This window comes from Diadema setosum, chromosome 11 (assembly GCF_964275005.1).
Source record: "Diadema setosum chromosome 11, eeDiaSeto1, whole genome shotgun sequence".
NCBI lineage: Eukaryota > Metazoa > Echinodermata > Echinoidea > Diadematoida > Diadematidae > Diadema > Diadema setosum.
In genome coordinates, this window is record NC_092695.1 from 24,567,685 (window position 1) to 24,588,027 (window position 20,343).

The following is a 20,343-nucleotide window of genomic DNA, read 5'->3' on the forward strand; positions in this document are numbered from 1 at the left end:
ATGTAGATTGAGAGAAAGAAGATGTTTGTATATATTGAGTCTAATATTGCAAAATTTTGATCAAAGATCTGACTTGCTGCTGTGATAATCAAAATCTGAGCCCCTTCCCCTTATGTTTTGTGTTTTGTTTTGTTTTGTTTTTGTTTTTTGCTTGCTGGAAATGGATGTAAAATTTTTACATTAGGCTCTTGTAAAATGTACAAAACAAACTTGTTGGGATCAGTGAATCATTACATGTAGTGTATGTTCACATTTAGTATGTCACATGGTTATACAGTAGAAACATACATGTACATGTACATGCACTGTACATATTACTACATGTCAATGTATTTGGAAGGGCAAGACCTCATATTACAACTGTATGTAGTGTGTTGAAACAAACTCTTATTTATAGTTTTGTAAAAGTTTAAGGACGAGTGCATTGTACATTGTACATTGTACATACAGTAATGTTTTACAATTGTAAGTTGTAGATCTATGTTGTACTTCATGTCTTATTTTCATTACTGGGACAAAAAAAAAAAATTATACAATATTCTACATGCACATTGTACTTCTAGCAATTGTTTAGTGACCCTTTAATCAACACATACTTGCCTGTTTCTACATGTACAGTATTTTGTATTTCTTAGAAGGTCTTTTTTTCTATGGTATTTGTGCCTTTGATGATTAAAAGATATATACAGTACTTGTACAAGTATTCTACAAGCCACATGAGCAGGATTATACCAATGAATTCCCATTAACATACTCGTCCTACATACAGTATACTGTATACGCCATATATTTCGCGAGTCTAAAATTTCGCGAATCTGGAACTCCCGACAATTTCCTGGAACGGAGAAGTGTACACGCGTGTGTTACATTCACATCGGGATCAGGGTCAATATTTTCGCGTGTCTTTAATTTCGCGAATAGCACCTGACTCGCGAAATTCTTGAAAATAAAAACCTCGCGAAATATTCGGTGTATACAGTACATATATGCTTAATAACTTCTTGTTTGTAATTTTTGTGGGTACTTGCAGGGTTCATGAAACACACAATGTACTGTAATGACAAAACCAACCAGCAGATGTGACTGGCTCACAAACCAAAATAATTTATTAGATAAAATGCTAGTAGTGCAGTCACATTTTTGCTTTCCAGCCAATTTTGAAAGACTAAAATAAATTACCGGTATAAATTGCATCTCAATGTACAGGCTGTACATACATACTGTACAGTGTACGTTCAGTAGTGATTCGGTATTTGTACGTTTTATGAAAGTACAATAGGTATGCTAATACTTCATGTACATTGTGACCAATTCACATTCATTACCTCTGCCAAGGAAGGAGGTTAAGTGATCATCTGCGTTGGTTTGTCTGTTTGCAAAATCACTCAAAAAGTTGTGTACGGATTAATATGAAACTTGCAAAAAAGTCGATATTGACACAAGGAACACCTTATCCAATTTTGGTAGTGATCCGGAAATTTTTATGGATTTTTGAAGGATTTTTCATTTTTTTGGCATATAAGGTAAACGAACTTGGGGTTAAAGCTGCGCGTACTGGAGGTTTAAGCTTACACACTTTGAGCTGCTTTGGCAAGGCACCGTGCAATGACGTACATGTAAACAAAAGGCTTCTATTTTGAGGAAATGAGTTGCTTGCTTGGCGGAGGTCTGTGCTCTCCGAGTGCTTTTCTAGTTGATATTATGCAGCTGTGCACAAATTTCAGTTGTCTGACTGTTTCAGCTTTGTGTGTCTTGTGTGTCTATGAACGTTGTGAGGTTTTTGTTGCCAGACACAGAATGTGATTATTCTCAGATTGTGCAAATATACAAATTGTAGTGACTTTATGAATGTTATTGTTATTTAGCCTGTTAAAAAATGAAAGGAAATACAATGTACATGCACATGTACATGTAAAATTTTGTACATGTGTACATGTATACAGCACTGTACAATACATGTATATTTCAAATTATATCTTATAGTTACATGTATTATGATTTTAGAACTCATTCATTATGGCATAGAACTGAGGGTATTGTGATGGCAGACTCTCTTTGTCTAGGGTCATTGATCAATATACAAATACACAATACAATGTACAAGTGTATGTACCCATATGTATTGTACACCTTTCTTGCTGTTTTTTTTTTAATTTTTTTTATTCTCCTTCTCCAAAATATTAACTCTGCAGTTGTTCCTGTATTTCCCCGGAAGGGTTCAGAGATTTGAGGTTGATGCTTACACTGAGTGTACTACTGGTATATAGTTTTTTCTACACAAAAAACAAAACAAAAACAAAAACAAAACAACAACACCAAGTTGATAGACTTGGCAAATTATAATGCTGCCAAGTATTTTTGATGAAGATTACTAATAGCTCTTTCCTTTATTTTCAGGTGTGAAACACAGCCAAAGAGCATCTAAATAATAGCCAGCGGATTCCACGATGTTTAGCGCAAACAAAACCCCATTTGGGGGGTCCACATTCGGCACTGGTGAGTAACTAACATAAATATGATTCCCCTTTTGTTCATTATTTTTTATTTATTTTTTGAGAAATTATTACCATTACCATTACCATTACCATTTGTTCACTGTGATAATTTTTGCCTACCATATTTCCATTCTCCCCCTTTCATATTCTTTGCCACTTCGCTACTCTTTTCTTTGTTGTAAATTGAATGTTGAGCAACCATTGCTACTTTAATGAGAAAGTTGTTTGAAATTATTTTAAAAATGGAGCAAGTACCATACTACAGTGGAATTTGAGCAAAACCAAATAAATGCCCCCCCCCAAAAAAAAAAAAAGAAGATTTTGAATGCCACTTTGTTGAGGAAATGCCCCATTTGCTTCATAATAAAACTGCCTTGATCATGCATCGCTTAAATGTGTAGTATTCCTCAGTTAGTCTATATTTTAAATCATATCCTTCTCTGTTTCACCAGACATACTCTTCTCTCCAAAACATATCGTCCATCACTAAATTTTGTTTGCAGTTTACTGATTAGCTCTGTGCAATGATACTGCCGTAAGAAAGTTATTCTGTAATACTATAGCCAAGTTTGTGGCACTGCATGTTACAATACGAACAGTAACCTACAATAATTTGTGGATTATCTAGCCCAGCTCATGAAATGACAAGAGATAACAGAAAATATTTCTGCCACTTGCCGAACATTGAGTTCAAGTTGCCCCTTGCAAGAGAGCAAATGGGTTTGCAGCACCCTGAGGGACTGTACCAATGTACATGTATCAATGTACTGACTAAACTTGGTGCAAAGGGGCTCTATCCAACGGGATGTGATGCTCGGTTTGCCCTTTCTCTGGGCCTCATCCTGTCTCTGCCTTAACCCAAAATCAGGCCACAAAGTTGCTCCTGCGCATATTACACAAATCATCTCACAGTGGATGGTTGATGATCAATACTTCCTCTAGACCAGAGATGCTATCAACTTGCTGGATGGGGAGCTAAACAATACAAAAACAATTTAAATTCATATTGCATTATACAGTATTGCAAGACAAGTAGTTTTTGACTTGCCATCACTTCAACCACTTTGTCCCATTTCACTCTTACAGAGATTTTACTTCAAAACAAACCCGTTATTTTGATTTTTTTTTTTTTTTTTTGCTGCTCATGAATTAATTTTACATTTTATTCTACAAATGTCTGATACCTTGTGTGTTTATGTTAATATACCTGTACATTGTACAGTTGTAGTTTTACATGTACTGTAATTAGCCATGAGAGTACATTGTACATGTGGTAGTGCTGTAAAGTTCACGTGAGGCATGGCTTTTTAATATGTATAGTGTACAAAATGCATTTAATATAAAAATGGGTGATCCTGACAAAAATGTATATTTATTGTAGTTAGACTTTCTTGTTAGTAATTTTGAGTGAATGGCGGACAAAGGAATATGCAATATGTTTCCAATAGAAAGTTACAATGAATTTGTATGACCACAGTGATCTTTGAAAAATTCTATTTTTATTTAGAAAATATTTGTTATTATCATTATTATTGTTATTGTTGTTATTATTATTGTTATTATGGCATTTCAACAGAAGATACAAGTACAAGTCTTGTACATGTACATGTACATGTATGATATAAAGAATGTGGTGATTCTAGGTGCATACCAGTGGTTGCCAGGGCAGGAAAAGGCAAACTTAATCACCAAGGCTCAAGGCCTTCCTCCCTGACCAGTGCATGCACCCAGAATCAGAACAAAAGAAGATGATTGTTATCACTTTCATGATAATGCTTACAGATAAACTTACTAAAGAAGAAGTTTTCATCAAACATACTTTATGTATGTGGATTCATTGAATGTAGAAAAATGTGTGTGCATGACACTCAGTGAAAGTTTGAGGAAATCTGTTCAAAGTTTTGGTTATTTCCATGCACTGCCCTCTATAGATTGGAACTATACAATGATTTGTAATGTCACAATAGAACAACAACATGAATGAAACAACAACAGGAATGAAACAAGAATTTTTTTTTTCTCATTTGGATTACCAAATAGAAAGAATACATAACATACCGGTAACTGGTCAAGAAGGCATGTTACATAGTGTACAGTATATATGTACACTGTAATAGTTTCTGTAACAAGCTATTAGTATACAATTCACTGTATCTCAGTCAAGAGATACAATGTACATGTACACTTTACATTTGTATGTCATGGAAAATTCTTATTGTATTTGGCATAATATAAGGTAAGATTGGATGTTTGTTTTGGTAGACACTCTTCTTTCCCGTTATTCATCTTTTATCTTTTCTCCTTGCCATGTGGCCTTTTTTACGATCAGTGGTGTAACTTTTGTACTCAGAGGGTCAAAATTTCAAACAAAATATTTTTTCATTATTCTGTTTGATTCCTGTTGGAAAGTATTCAAATTTTTGAAAAAATAACATTTCAGACCTTAAAGCTGAAGAGTTATTGGTGTAATCCAAGGAAAACCCTGGCACCTGAAGTAAATTTAAGCAAAATTTTGTTTTCATGAATTACACCATAATGACAAAACTCTGTAGTCAAACTTCACCATGCAAAGTTTATATGGTTAACAACAATATATAGTTTGTGAATCAAAACTATTTGGGGGTTGAATATAAAGTGAATTTTTAAAAAAAATACATGAGATTTATAAATTTTTGGTAAAAATACCAATTGACATGCAATTTTTAAGATTTTAACTATCTATTGGAGGGCAAGCCAGGTCAAACTCTATACAATAACAAGTCTTTAAGAAGGGCTACCTTCCTATGTAGGTTAAATGAAATTCCAATCATTTCTTTAAATCTTGGATTTTTCACACATGGATGTTTCGGAGGTGACAGTTAACATAATAGAATGTTTCGGAGGTGACATTAATATTAACACTCAATTTTTTTGAGAATAAGTGACAATAACACATAACTTCTTCTTTTTATCAATGTTTTTAATAATTATAACTCGAGAACAAGAAATTAACTCCTGTTTCAAGCAGATAAACCACACAGAACAAGTGTTTTTTTACACTTCATTAATTAGCATGGGCACCGGTAGTTTGCCTTCCATTTGGACGAAGGTTGTAAGCTAAATATTGTAATCTGAAGAAACGTGGCATTCCATTTTCTACCTTAAATTGAGATGAGGGTGTGCGATCATTTAAGTAATGTTTCTTTGCTCTCAGAACATTTTATTCCACAACACCAGGAAAGAATCACTTCGTTTCGGAGGTGACATTCAATGTTAACATTGTGTTGAAATATTCATTTACAGTAAGAATATGACGGACATAAGCTAGATATTGTAACCTGAAGAAACATGGCATTCCATTTTCTACCTTAAATTGAAATGAGGGTGTAAGATCATTTTAGTAATGTTTCTTTGCTCTCAGAACATTTTATTCCACAACACGGGAAGAATAACTTTGTTTCGGAGGTGACATTCAATGTTAACCCGTTGAGGACGGACTGATTTTGCTACAACACGCATTTCCCATAGACACCTGCCCGAGTATACTCGGGACTCGTCCTCAACAGGTTAACATTGTGTTCAAGTATTCATATAGTATGCCCCCCCCCCCCCCCCCCCCCAAAAAAAAAAAAAAAAAAAAAAAAAAAAAAAGATTACAAGTAGACTTTTGCATTGATAGCACCCAATATGATTAAATCAGCTAAAATCTACTTTGGGGTCTTAAATTACATAACATCTTAGCTCTATTTTGCAGAAAGCCCCAGTCAGTTTGGTTAAGTGGTCTCAAAGAAATGTGGATTGTTATAAAGGATGTCAGGAGTCTGATTCTTCCAAGTTTAGCACTTGGATGCTCTTGGAACTGCATATTAATGTGTAAACACAATATACAGAACTTGGAGGGAAGGGATTCCTGACATGCTCTACAAAAATCCTCATTTTTCTTTGATCTCTGAAGCAAATTGAATGGGGTTTTCTGTAAGGTGTGGGCAATGAGTTATAGTTTCAATCCCTCAAATTGTATTTTAGATTGATTCACTATCTTTAAAGTTATTGTTGCGGAGGGTACCATTGTAATTTTTTGGTGGGGACATAGGTTATGAATGCCAAAAGCAAAAATTCTTATTTGACTTGTATTATGTTTTTGTTTGCACATAGTATTATAAATAGATTAATTCAAGGATGTTCATGAATTCTTCATCATTCTTGATAGCCACCATACAAATGTTATAATACTGGTGAAAGGTGTTTGGTTCATCTGGGATAAATTTTCTATATACCAGATTCATTTAAACTGTTGATATTACTAAAATATATTCTATACATCTTTCTGAACTGCTTGAAAATTACCAGCAAATCATATATTAGTCACTTTTGAGAGTGAAAAGTATAAGATAAGAAAAAATCATTTGGTTGTTTTGGAGGTGACACAACACAGAGACAACCCAACTTCTCAGGTGTTAACTAATATATTGTGAACATTTATGTCTTTCCTCATGGCTTTAATTTTCAAATATAAGCTCTTTCTTTCAGTTCTTACTTTTTATTTTGTTTAGTTATTCTCTTTCATGATAGTGGATACCAGCTCATATTTTGTTTTAGATTGTAATTCATACTAATCTTTAGCAAGTTTTTACAGTTTGGTTAAGACAACAGTTTGTGTTTCCCAGCTGAAGAGAGCAGCATAATGCTTTTGTGTGAACTTATGGGGAAATTTTTTTTTTTTGTTCAGTAATTTTACCCATCAACTTCACAGAAGGTCCCGGACACAAACTGGTCTCAAATAACCCTATAAGGGACGGAAAAAGGACAAGTTCACCTCAATAGACACGAGGGTTGAGTAAATACAGCAATATTAGTAAAACACATCATCAGTGAGAGTTTGAGGAAAATAAGGCAAACCGTTCCAGAGTTATGAATTTTTGAAGTTTCTGCTCAGTCAAAGCTGAATGAGAAGACTTCTATAGCTTGTGATGTCACACGTGTACAAGGATATAGAGAAAGTATCAAGAAAATTCAACATATTTTCACTTTTCTTGCATAACAAAAGAACACTTGACTTCTCTCTTTTGGAAGGCAGGGTGAATAATATTGCCCTAACATACATCAGTAGCAAGTTGAAGAAATTTGCACTTTTTTCAAAAAGTAAAGTTTTGTGAAATTCACTTATATTATTTTTATATCGTTGTATGCATGTGACATCACACACTGTCGTTGTCGTCTCATCCAGAAGTGATTGCATAGACACTTTAAAAAACCCATAACTTTTGAATGGATTGTCCAATTTCCCAAACTTTCAATGATGTGTTCTACTAATGTTGTTGCATTCACTCAATCCACATGTATATGAAGGTGGACTTGTCCTTTAAGAAACCATTTTCTTTTCCTTGAAATTCCAGTACTTAGAGCCAAATTCTAAGGTAAAACATAAGAACAAAACAAGGTAAACACGTCATCAAAATTATACTGAGATAGAACTACAAATCTTGTTTTTGGATCTTTCCCTTTCCAGTCCTGGGAACTTGTTCCTCTGTTCACTTAAATTGTCAGATAACTTCAATAATCTTAAAAAATACAATGTCATTTAATAAACAGTTGGTTCAACTTGGAAAATTTAATTATTGTCATATTTAAAAAAAAAATAACATAATTTTGTTTATGATTACCACGTTGTACATGGAAAAACAACAACTAAGAATTCAAGAACAAGTTGTGCACCAGCTATAGGCATGTGGCCTTTTTGTGGAGTTTGATTATTTTATGATTTTTTTAAGATTGTGGACTAGGGCATGCATGAACTGCCACATCATGTATCACTTTGGTATCAAGGGAATTCTGGTGAGCTAGGTATACAAAAGTCACTTCTATTGTGATGATTTTGTAGATATTAAATGTATTTGAAAATGTTAATAGATAGTGAAAAGGAACTGAAGTCTTGCCTTTCACTATAACATAACAATATGGTGTTAACAAACAATGTCACCTCCGAAACACAAGAAAAAGCAACCTACATGGAAAGCTGTGATTGGTAAATCTTCACAACTAAATTGCTTAAATTGGAAATCAAGCTTCTAAGATGAAAGCATCTATATGTTTACTTAACTAAAGCAGGAGAATTGATCTTGATTACAATATTATATGTACAACAGATGGGTGTACTTTGTGCATTCTCTTTGTTAAAAAAGTGAAAAAATGTAAATTTGCCCTAAAATGTACAGTATAGTAATAAAAATAAGAGTGAGAGTGTGTTAGTCGATTTCTCCACTTTGAGACTTATGTTACTAAAATAAATGAAACCATTGGTGTACATGATATGGTTTCTCTTCAATAGAAAAGAGCAAAAACTCTTGTTAACAGTGTTTTGTCACCTCCGAAACAGTAATTCTTAGTTTTTATTAGATCTTTTCTTAATCTCTAGAAAATTCTCACTTCCTGTTGCCATGTTACTATTTTCATCCAAAAGAGATTCCTGTCAATTGGACAGAATCAAACAAAATTGCTTTGTCTTCGAGAAATTATCAAATATAATATGCTTGTTGTTTCGGAGGTGACGATTGTTTCGGAGGTGACAAGTGTTAACGGAAAATTGTAAATTGCTCCGAAATGAAAACAACAGGCTATATTTCTACTACCTTCCTTCAGAGATAATGTGAGGGGATATGTTACATTTTTGTAAATGTAATGTATAACTGATGTCAAGAATAAAAAAATCAAATGCATAAATCTGTTGTCTCGGAGGTGACAGAAAAGTTAACGGAAAAGTTGCATAAATATATAAACACTCACCAAAAAATGATAAGTTATTTGAATCAAATAATCTTTGGATCGAAGTTAAGTCAGATTGATTACTATTCTGTTTTGATGGAAATTAGCAAAGTTGAATTTTATAATTGTGAGCAAGAGCTAACTCAAAAGAGGGGTTAATTGTTAACGGAAAATGTCACCTCCGAAACATAAAGTTTGGACAATTTCAGTCTTTAAAGAAGACAAAGCAGAACCTGGTAAACATAATAGTTCTTAATGCTGGATACCTGTCTATCACCACAACAACAAAAATAATGAAAAGGAATGAACAATTTAATATGCTAGGTCTGACAAAAAAACCATGTCAGAGTGCATACACCAAAAGTGTTGGATTTCAAGCATGTAAATGCATGCCACATCTGAAAGAAAAAGAGAGGAAAGTTCATTAAGGTACCCAAGGTAGACACTGTGGGTGGTAAGTTTATGAGAAAAAATAATGCATATCTGTCAGTGTATAAGAAAGTTATACACCAATTAGTGCCAAAACCGTGTTTTACACCACTGATTGTAAAAATGGCCATGTGTGAATTTAAGTGATACAGTTGAAAAGAAAATCTGCCCCAAATATAAATAAACTCCAAAATGAAGAGTAAAAAATTCCCAACAGAACATTCTAAAAATGACAAAAATTGGATAAGAAATATTAGGAAGCTGTATGACATTTTTAAATTTCACATTTTTTTCGGAAGACATTTCTTGACCAGTCCTTGTGAATCTTCAAATGAGCGAGTTGATGATGACATGCCCTCACAATTTTTCAAGTACAATGTATGTTAAAATTTGGAAAAAATATTATTTTTAGATTAATACAGGTAAAAGCATATTCCCATACCAAAACATACATTGTATCAGAGGTACATTTGTTCTTTTTTATTTTGGGTGGTTTTAGGGCAAGCTTTATATTCATACATCTGGGGAATTTTCATACATGTACTTGTAATATTATCTTTGATCCTTGTATTCTTTGCAGTCCCAATTTGATCATTGCATATCAAAGACTCTCCTTATGGTATGTTAAATAACATCCAGCATGTACAACCCTTTGTGATGGGGGGGGGGGGGGGGGGGGAGGATCCCTCACATTCAAAAGTACATTTACAATGTAGCTCCAGCTCTGGTAGTGGTACAGTCCATCTGGCATCCCTTCCTATTTGTCTGAAGTGAGTTCATGGTGATTTACTGTATGCACCCTTGATATACTACGTAGTATACCTGATAGCTTTATTTTTAATCAAACTTGCAGTGCTGTCTACTGTACGTGTACATCCATCATCAGCACTTAAAATAGACAAGATGCCCCCGCCTCGAGTTGGAGACTTCCTCAAGAAAGGATGTACACTGTAACTGAAGTCACATGATATTGACTTTTCACGAAGAACATGTACCGTACATTTATGCAAAAGAAATTGCTCATTATTCACCATGTGCTTTAATATAGGTATGTATATACTTTGTTTGTGTTTGTGTGTGTGTGTGTGTGTGTGTGTGTGTGTGTGTACATGTATGTCTTTAACTTTTCAGTGAAATGCAAGGTATACAAGTGCACACCATGTTGATTGCTATACACTGCATCATGGTCTGGTGGGGTGAGAGATGAATCACTCAACATTTAATAATCAGCAATCACTAGTACACTGTTAAAGCTGAGTGAAATGTTTGTATTCCTGCACTGTAATGTTTTTACTGGTTTATAGTCAAGGTTTACATACTGCCCTCTATGACAATTTGCCAGGCAGAAAGCATGATTACCATTACCACAGTACTTTTTTTTTCTTGCTTTAATCACCAATGGAGACTTATTGTAATGATTAAGCGTAATGAGTGTGAATAAGAATAGCTTTCTCTGTCTGTCTCTTTTCAAATAACCAGTTTACAAAATAGAGAAAAACAAATAAATTCTGCATTCACGAAGGAAGAGCATTGATGCAGAACTAAGTTACTGTCTGTAGCAGTGGCAAAAGTGATCTTCATGAAAAGTAACAAAATGCCCTCTGCATGGAGGTAGTATAGACATTCAGACTTCCTGGATGTCTGTCATTGGTTTAATGGCTGTGAAAAGAGCTATGTAAAAAAAAAAAAAAAAAAAAAAAAACGACTTTACTGTTGTAATTATTCTTAAGTACAGACATGTACTTTGAGAAGTTTGACAAACAGCGAATTGGGGAGCAAACTTCAATTTTGTCATTTGCATGAATGATATTAAGCCAAGCAATCATTTTTATACTTGGGTTCAGTGTGTCTGTAAAAGTTGCTTAGAAATTCCTGCATGTTGTCACCTGCAGTCAGATGTATGCCATAAAAAAGGACAGAATGAAATAAAGAAAAAAAAGAAAAGAAAGAAGGAAAGAAAGAAAGGAAGAAAGAAAGAAAGAAGATGTTTGCTACGCTACATGTATGCATCTGAGCTTGTCGCACATTAATGTGAATTTTTGTCGTGAACTTTTGTCCTGAACAGAGACAAGGTATGGGCAGGATGTACTCCTTAAAGAGCAGAGGGGGGCAGACCTCCTTATCCCATCTGCCTTTATTGTTTCCTACCACACCCCTCCTTACCACATTATCCACCCCTATTGCAGCAGCATGGATCACTGCATACTCCTAATATGTCACACACGTACACACACAGATGCATGCCCACACTCTCATACACACATATACATTATATGTTTTACATACACACATGCCACACACATACATGTAAATGCCCTTCCACTCAAATGCACTGTAAATGTAATGAGGGGGAAAAAACACGAAAAAACACATCAGTGCTGCCTAATGGCAAAAAAAAATCCATGAAAGTTTCTTGACATTTTTAACTCACTTATTTGCAGCATGCTCGGGGGACAACGAGGGGAGCAGAATGTAAACTGAGAAGTCACCATGCATTAGTTGCGTAATTATAACTGGCACTTTTTTTTTTATTCTTCTTCCGACAGAGTGATGTGTGGGTATTGGTGAGAGAGAGAGAAAGAGAGCGTGAGAAGAGAGAGAGAGAAAAAAAGAAAAATGACTCTCCCTACTGGCCAGACAGTGAGAACTGCCTGGTTTGTCCCGACTGAGCTTATCTCGTGCCGTCAGTCAAGGCTCAGTCTGTGGTTGCGTGCGGGATGCCACTCGTTTGCCAGCCCCTTTGCCTTTGTTACCCCTCTAGTCCCGTCCGCAGGCGATGCATGCTTGCTGAAGCCCTCACCACTCCTTATGTCAGTGCTGGCTTCCCAGTCTCTTCTTCCCCGGCCACTGTGCCTCCTAGACAATGCTGCACCCGCTGGGCCCGGAGAGCTCCGAGCTCTACCTAGAGGGGCTCATGGGTCTTCCCCGACACCTCTCTGATCTTGGAGTCTATCTTTACCCCCCAGGGAGCACCAGCTTTGGTGGGACCACGTCGGGGTCGAGCGGATTCGGATCGGGCAGTGCTTTTGGACAGTCGACGCCCTCCACGGGACTGTTTGGAGCCAACCCTAGTACCTCCTCGACAGGTGGGCTCTTTGGTGGTGGAGGGACAAGCTCCTTTGGTCAGAGTGCAGGTGAGTTAGCAAACCTTTTAAAAGCAATAGGATATCAGTAGGTTCCACATAGCTTTGTGAGTATTCAATGCTTTAAAGATGATTTAACTTTGATATCATTCATCACAGGGATGATTGATTCATTACTTGGCTGAGTCACCTATAAATCTAAAGCAATGCCAAGATATATTGTATATGTTCCGGGTATATTGTTTAGTTTCTTCATGAACAAAGATATGGCAGTAAGATATCATACTAAAATGGGAAAGTAGGCTTTTAGTTTATGCTGAATTTAAAGTATCGGGTACATTATAGACACATAAGAGAGTCTTTGGTGCAGCTTTGTAATATATCTGTGAAGAGTGAAGTTAACAAAGATATGATTACTTAAATAGTGAAAGTTGTATCTGTCTTAAAATCAAGCTTCTGTTGCTAATTGTGCAGTGATTGCATAATACTTGGCAGTAAGGAAAAATCAGATATTTCTTCATTGGAAATAGATACTCTCTGATTTGGGCTTTCTTTTCTATGTATGATAAGATTAGGATATATTTCTTTTTCCAATGTACAAGTACCTTCTTCAGTTTAGTATCTGTGGACAATAATTTGTCTGCTGGATTATCCATGATTAGGAGTGTTGTCAGCGTAGGATTACTTTTCGTTCATTTCCCTGCTCTCCCTTTGCCCTTCTACCAAAAATTGAATACTTCCTGAAGAGGTTTGTCTTTTTGAGTTCCATGTGTATTATAATCTGGCTTCATCATGTTCCAGGCAGATGAGAATACCTTGTTTTAAATAGACTCACCGAGGGGAACTTTTATAACCCTAGCCTTTTAAAAGTGTTGCCCCTCCGCCACCGCTCTGGCGAGCAGCTGTTCAGTCCGTCGCTGGCAACGCAAAATGAGCACTGCTGAATTGGATCAGTGCAAGAGTGCAGCATCATGGGGAAATTTGGTTTGCACACCGTACCCGGAGGACGTTTCTGAGCCCGGGCGATGCCTGTCAACAGAATTGCTGGCAAATGATTTCTTGTGTGCTAGTGACAAAGCAGAAAAAAACAAAGATCACTCAAAAAAGCCCTTGATGAGAATGTAAAATAACAGGGTGACGGGATGTTTTATGCAGGTGTGGTTTTCTTGCAACCTTACTGTTTAGGGATCAAGGACAGTAGCTTCATGCTCTCAACTGTCATGCAGGTGAAGCAAAAATTCTATGGGGGCAAGTTATGTAAAGGGACATGTAAAGTTCTTGCCCTTTTTCAAAATGCAATTTGAACTCCAATAGTGAGTGGATGACAGTAGAAAGGCGACGACAGTACATGTATGTTAAAATGGCATAGTGTTGATATTTTCTGACTTTAAACATACTGAGCTTACATTTGTATGATAATGTAGGTACTACATTGCTTTGAATATGTGCATGTCACATATCTGCTACAATCATAGTGTATCTTAGATTTGATTGCAAGGGTTTATAGTATTTATTGGAGACAGAACATTTTTATTTGATTTTATCTATTTATTATTTTTTCTCTCTTTTTTTTTGGGGGGGGGGAGGGTAGGGGCACTATTCAAATAGGCACTGACAAGCAGTTGTTAGAATGAGAAAGTAACAAGGGAATATATTACTGGGCGGGGCTGTGGGGGAGGGAGGGGGATGCAGGGGGTATTTAGCAATAAAGGACATCTGACACAACCAAAAGGGTATAATGTAAAGATTCCCCCCAATGTTTACAATCATTGGCACATAGAGCCATATCTATCCAGTTGTCACACACACCTGTTCATGCCAGTTGGGATTTGAGTCACAAAGTTCTGTCCATAAGAAAGTGGGGGTAAACCCAGGCTGAACGTAGACCAGCTTGGGGGGGGGGGGGGGGAATGTTAGAAGTGCTGAGGGCCTCCCCGCATTGTGCATTAGAGGCAATTAAGACTTCGGCTTATCATTTGAAACAGGTTGTCTGTGTGCGCTGACTTGTTTTCAAGTGTCCAATTTATTTTCGGTATAGACCCAGAAGCCACCTGCTTATAGTATGTTAAGCATGTAACCTACAGCGTAGGCATAACGCTTAGTGCAGTTTTTCTTCAATTCATGTTGTTGTTGTTGTTGTTTTTTTTCCTTCTACACCATTTCTGCAAGATGTTGATGAAATACATTAGATAGTGTGTCTTTGTTGCACACATTCATTTTTCTCCTTAGCAGGACATTTTACCCCTAAGAACATGTTAATTTGCATTCTGCTATTTGCATTTACTGTATAATAAATTGGAAATTCAAAAGCAGTTGCATTAATATTGTGCTTAGAAAATACATCATTCTTGATGTTGTTGGAGAAATCAAAAGTAAGAAGAGTAAGAAAAGTTTCGTGTGTTTTTAATTTCGCGGAATCAAGACCTCAACTACTGGAACATATGGCAGGCAAAAATATTCGCATGCTTTTATTTTTGCGCTAGATTCTGGTTGTGCGAAATCCGCAAAAAATATCAACACCGCGAAAATTTTATATTTTTACAGTATTCAAAACTCCTTGCTCAGTAGAGCTAAATTGTAGACTTTGACACTTGCAGTTCTGATTCCAAATTTCATTTTCAGGTGGTATAAATCACAAATACATTATTTACTAGATTACGAAATTGAAAAAAAATCAAACAGGAAAATGGTGAGGTTGGTGTGCAAGATCAGATATCCACATTGAAGTTAGTTCTGTGAAAGAAGAGATGATAGCAGTACGTATTGGAGGGAGGAGGAGGAAGGAAAGGATAGAGATGGAGAGATAGACTGACAAACAGAAAGAGAGAAGGGAGAAATTTGAAGAAGAAAAAAAAGGAAGCTGAAATGATCTTTTCACATTAAGTAATTGTCCTCGGATAAATCAAGTGGAATAGCTGTGAGCATGGGAAGGTGGTTGAATGGCCAAAGCTCTAATCTGGTTCCCTTTTCTGACTCACTTCCATACCCCGCGGCATCGTGGGTACGATTCTGTCAGGTCTGTTTCCACGCGCGGGAGAGCCGCTCTCCTGACGGCCCTTCACTCCGCACTAATAAGCAGTGTCTTTGAGGTAATCGACAGTGAAGGAGCGGTGGGTACACTGCAGGCAAAATATAACGCAACAACACTTCCCCTCCAGACTCAACTTAAATTTGACCGTCCTAGGGACAGAAAGGGGAGAGGGGGAAAAGGGGGGAGGGGAGAGGGATGAGGCTAGAAAGAGGGGGGGGGGGGAGGGGAGGAGAAAGAAAAGCGGAGAGAGAAAGAGAGGCAGTTGAAGAGAAAGAAGAACATTTGTAGATGATTCACATTGGATCTTTCACACCTCCCTGCGCTCTCAATCCCGTAATTCAGGTTTTCCAACCTAATTACGGTGTGGTTTTTTAGAGCTTTGCACACTCCCGGTCATCATAGAGCGCAATTTGAGACTTCGCGCCCAATTAGCAGTTCATGTTGTGACAGCAGCCGCGAGGAAGGAAGCATGCTGTCAGATATGAAGTGTTTAATGAGAATGATAGGATGTGGGTTGAAAGTAACAATATCCTGCTTGGGGTTCACTCTGATACACCATAAAGAAACATCAGTGGTTGCAATTATACATACATGTGCTGTTGCTCTGCTCAGAGTGGGATTGTTCTTGTTCTTATTCTTGTTCAAGACTGTTAAGCTTTGAAAAGAAAATGTGCAATGCTGTGAAACCAGAAATTTTTGTGTCTATGAAACTTTCACAGGGAGCCAAGATTTGGAAAAGTGAAATGCATGCAAAAGGGTTTGTCTAAACAATGCATTGAATGGCAGCGGTGATTTGCCATGAAAAAGTCTATCAGTTCCTATTTGCAAAGGTTTCATGCCGCAGACGTTCTGCTTTTACAGTAATGATTCTATCACCCCAGATTGTACAATGTATGTTATAAGCCCTGTGCCGTCTTGAAAGTTAGATTCAGCATGCATTTTTATTCCATGTATTTTGTTACTGTATCTTCCGAAGGTTTCAGTTTTGCAGCTAAGACAACAAATTCATCTGGGTTGTTTGGTGGAACAAGTACAAGCACTGGAGGGAGTCTTTTCTCCACCCCTTCATCATCGAGCTCCTTTGGGGGTGGTTCAGCGTTTGGTGGAGGGAGCAAGCCATGTAAGTATATTTTTCTTGATTGATAACGACAAGATGTACTTGGGACTGAAGAAAAAACAAAACAAAAACACTTAACTATCATCCAATACAGTAAACTATTGTGAGGAGTATCGCTTTATTATTTATGCATAATATATTTCTTTGCTCTTGCAGTTTGTCATCTCATGTACTTGCATAACATTGATTCTATGCATTTTTACACAAGTTGATGCAAATCTCCATTTCTGTTTTGAATGAAATGTGTCCCTTATGATATAAAAGGAACAGAAAAGATATAACTCATGAGTAGAAGTGCTACCAATCTTCACCTTGCATTAAGGATCATCCAAGTGTGTGATGCTTACAGACGTGAAGATGAGGGACCATGTGTGCTAGACTGTCCATGAAACCAGGTGGAGCCTTGCGAAAATTTTACATGTCGTGGCATGCATGTCTGGAACCGGGGGGAAAACCAGGTTTCTCTGATGTGGTGCAAAGCAGTGCTTGTCATCAGCATATGTACCAGAATCATTTCATGGAAAGGGGGTGAACAAATGAATGTGTGCAACTGTCACAGTTTGAGGAGCATCGTCAAAAGCCGTGGAGGAAACTATATCCATGATGTGCGGCGAAAAGAGGTGACACCCTGTATGACTTCGTGCCAGTGAGAGCCACCTGGTTGTTTGTTTGGTTTTCTGTTTTGTAGTTGGGAGGTTCTTCTTGCTGTTGGATGTGGAATGATGAGGTTCTTTTTTTTTTCTTTTTTTTATGTCATGCGAGACATGGCGAGCAGTTGTCACGGTGTCTCATGTTGCGGATTATCCCAGTGAGCCTTCTGGAGCTTGAGCAGACACATGACCCGATGAACCCCTCATTACAGAGCGGAGTGTGTCAGGCAGCATTTCCTTACCGCTCATTCACTCCCACAGTGTGGTCTCGAGGTGCTCCCCGAGTCCAGCATGCCTTTTTCTTCTGTTTGTGTGCATACCTTGGCAGTGTACCGTACTCGTGAAGGCGATTGGCACACGGGGCCGGATTCGCGGGGACCCGTGGAAAGCGAGATTGCAATCTCTGATGTGAAATGAGACTAGGGGGATTGATTTTCTGGGGAAAAACTTGACCTTAATGTACACATCCGACAGTAGAATTGCACTGCTCAGAGATGATGTCTTGTAAGTAGGAAGGACTGAAAGGTTTTGTGTTGATTTAAGATGGCAACATTCTCTTTCTGAGAGGGAGAGAGGAAGCGAGAGAGAGAGATAAGCCAAGGACAGAATGATAAAATCTAATATTGACAGAGCATGTGATCTTTTGAATGGAATTATATACATCTGTGTGCTGCGACCAATTCTATTTATGCTTTGAGTGCCTTGAGAAGCAGCTGGAAGAAATTAAGCTCAGACTGAGTTAATGCCATGCCTGCTTCTTATTCTGCATTTTTTTATTATTGCCTGTGATCAAATACATGTACCATATCCACTTATATTCCATGTCTTCATCAACTTGTCTGACCCTTGACCTCACTTTCTACCTCTTTGCATCGTCCAGTATTTGGTGGAGGGACGTCAGGGACCAGCTTGTTTGGTCAGTCTTCAGCCAGCTCCACCCCGTTTGGCCAGACCAGTACTCAGTCCGGAGGGGGTCTCTTTGGATCCTCGGGCACAGGGGGCTTGTTTGGGGCCACGCAGCAAAATGGGACCACCATCAAGTTCAACGTAAGTGTCAGTTTCACTATTTTCCATAAGCTAGTGAATATGATGAAATGCTTTTGCTGTGAAACAGAGGGACGTGATATTTTTGTTTGTTGGTTTGTTTTTATTGACTTTGTTTTTCTTTCATTTAGTTTCACCAGGTTTTGCACCAAATGTCCTCCTTCACATTGATATCAAGTGAGAGTGTTTTTTGCTTACATTAATCTTGTCTGTTTGCTTGGATCAACCACCTCTAAGCTCAAAGATGGTCATCGTAGCTTTGACTCGTTTTCAGGGAATGCTGTAACGGCTCAGGAGTTGCGAGCCAAAGTGGTTTCATTGTGCCTGGAAGAGTAGCTGACGTTGTCCGTGGGGGGAAAAAAACACATAGCAGAGTGCGAGATTTATACGTAGATGTGCACCACAGTCAGTTGTAAGATTGTATGATTACTCACTTGTCCCAAGGCCTATTGTTCTTTGAGGCTTGCATTGTGTGCGGAAGTTATCCTATTGTGGGCATGAAACTTCTCTCCCTCTCTCTCCCTCTCTCTCTCTCTCTCTGTCCGTCTGTCTCTCTCTTTCTGTCTTTCTCAGGTGGGCTTGTCAAATCAATGATGGCAAAAATATCAATGCTTAGTATCAGAGAGATTGTTTGTCGATGTTGCAAACTAAATCTGGCATGGGGTGGGGGATGTGGGGGGGGGGGAGTTGAAGTGGCATCTTGGCACAGGCTTTATCCCTCGAGGGGCACATTCAGGGATAAAGGGCAGGTTCAAAAGGACTAGGTGGTCCCATTGCACAGGGCGTTTAAAACTTTGGCTTCTATTTGATTTTTCTTAATTCCCCAGACTCTTATCCACCTGCCGGTTTGCATGTCGCCCCCTCCCACCCCTCTGCCTCTGTTTAGTCATTGTCTGTGCAGATTGCAGTCTTCCCCCACATCTCTCTCATTGGCCTAACATTTGCGCTCCTGGGTCCGTCAGCACGAATGTGGATGACACAGCGCCTGCGTATGTCATCACAGGGAACCCATCCGTAAGCCTGACTCACGCCCCGATGCCAGGCTAGATATCGCGTTATAAAGCCACAGCAGCATGGGACTGAAGCCCAACAGGGAAGCCCAACAGGGAGTTTCGAGATCCTTTCTTTTCTTGTCATTCTCTCTCTCTCCCTCTCTTCTCTCTGTCTCTTTCTTTCTCTCTTTCTCTTTCTGTGCCCTATCCCCCCCCCCCCCCCCTCCCCGGAATAATCTTGCAGACTTGTAAAAGCATGGTTTAGATCACTGGTGATAGCAGATCCTGAGAGATTAGGGTTCTACTGTGGAGCTCCGTGGATTGATATGTCTAGATTTGGGTGGAAAAATTGGACTTGACATTTGATTTGGGAGTTATGGGGTTGATTGCGGGACGTGTTATCACATTTAGACTTTCCCCCACTATGCTTCGTTGTCATGCTTCTTTTTAAAATTTGCCATATGGAAGTGATGCAAACTTTATGGCCAACATTTTTTGTTTCTTTGTTTGTTTGTTTTTTCTGGTAAAGAAGTAAAAAAAAACAAAAAAACACTGAAACATATTATGGAAAAGGTTTATATGAAAAATTGTCCGTACCCAAAAATGTGAAATGAATGCAAGATTGCATGTTTCAACCTGGATGAATTTTTCTCATTTTGCTGTTTCCAGTGATCAGTGTGAAGAAATTTGCAAGAAGTGAAGAAACTTGTCAGTGATGGATGTTTGTTTGTTTGATTGATTGTTGTTCTTTTTCCTAATAG

The 20,343-nt window shown here is 37.7% G+C and overlaps 1 protein-coding gene across 1 annotated transcript in view; it reads left to right on the top strand.

The window, feature by feature from the left end:
- The window catches only part of LOC140235192 (nuclear pore complex protein Nup98-Nup96-like), a 57,201-nt gene that overhangs the window by 1,496 nt on the left and 35,362 nt on the right, over positions 1 to 20,343 (top strand). The window contains exons 2-5 of the mRNA XM_072315227.1: positions 2,398 to 2,496; positions 12,632 to 12,799; positions 16,756 to 16,899; positions 18,427 to 18,593. Coding sequence (XP_072171328.1) covers positions 2,448 to 2,496; positions 12,632 to 12,799; positions 16,756 to 16,899; positions 18,427 to 18,593 — 528 coding nt within the window. The 5' untranslated portion in view covers positions 2,398 to 2,447. The remainder of the gene's footprint in view (positions 1 to 2,397; positions 2,497 to 12,631; positions 12,800 to 16,755; positions 16,900 to 18,426; positions 18,594 to 20,343) is intronic.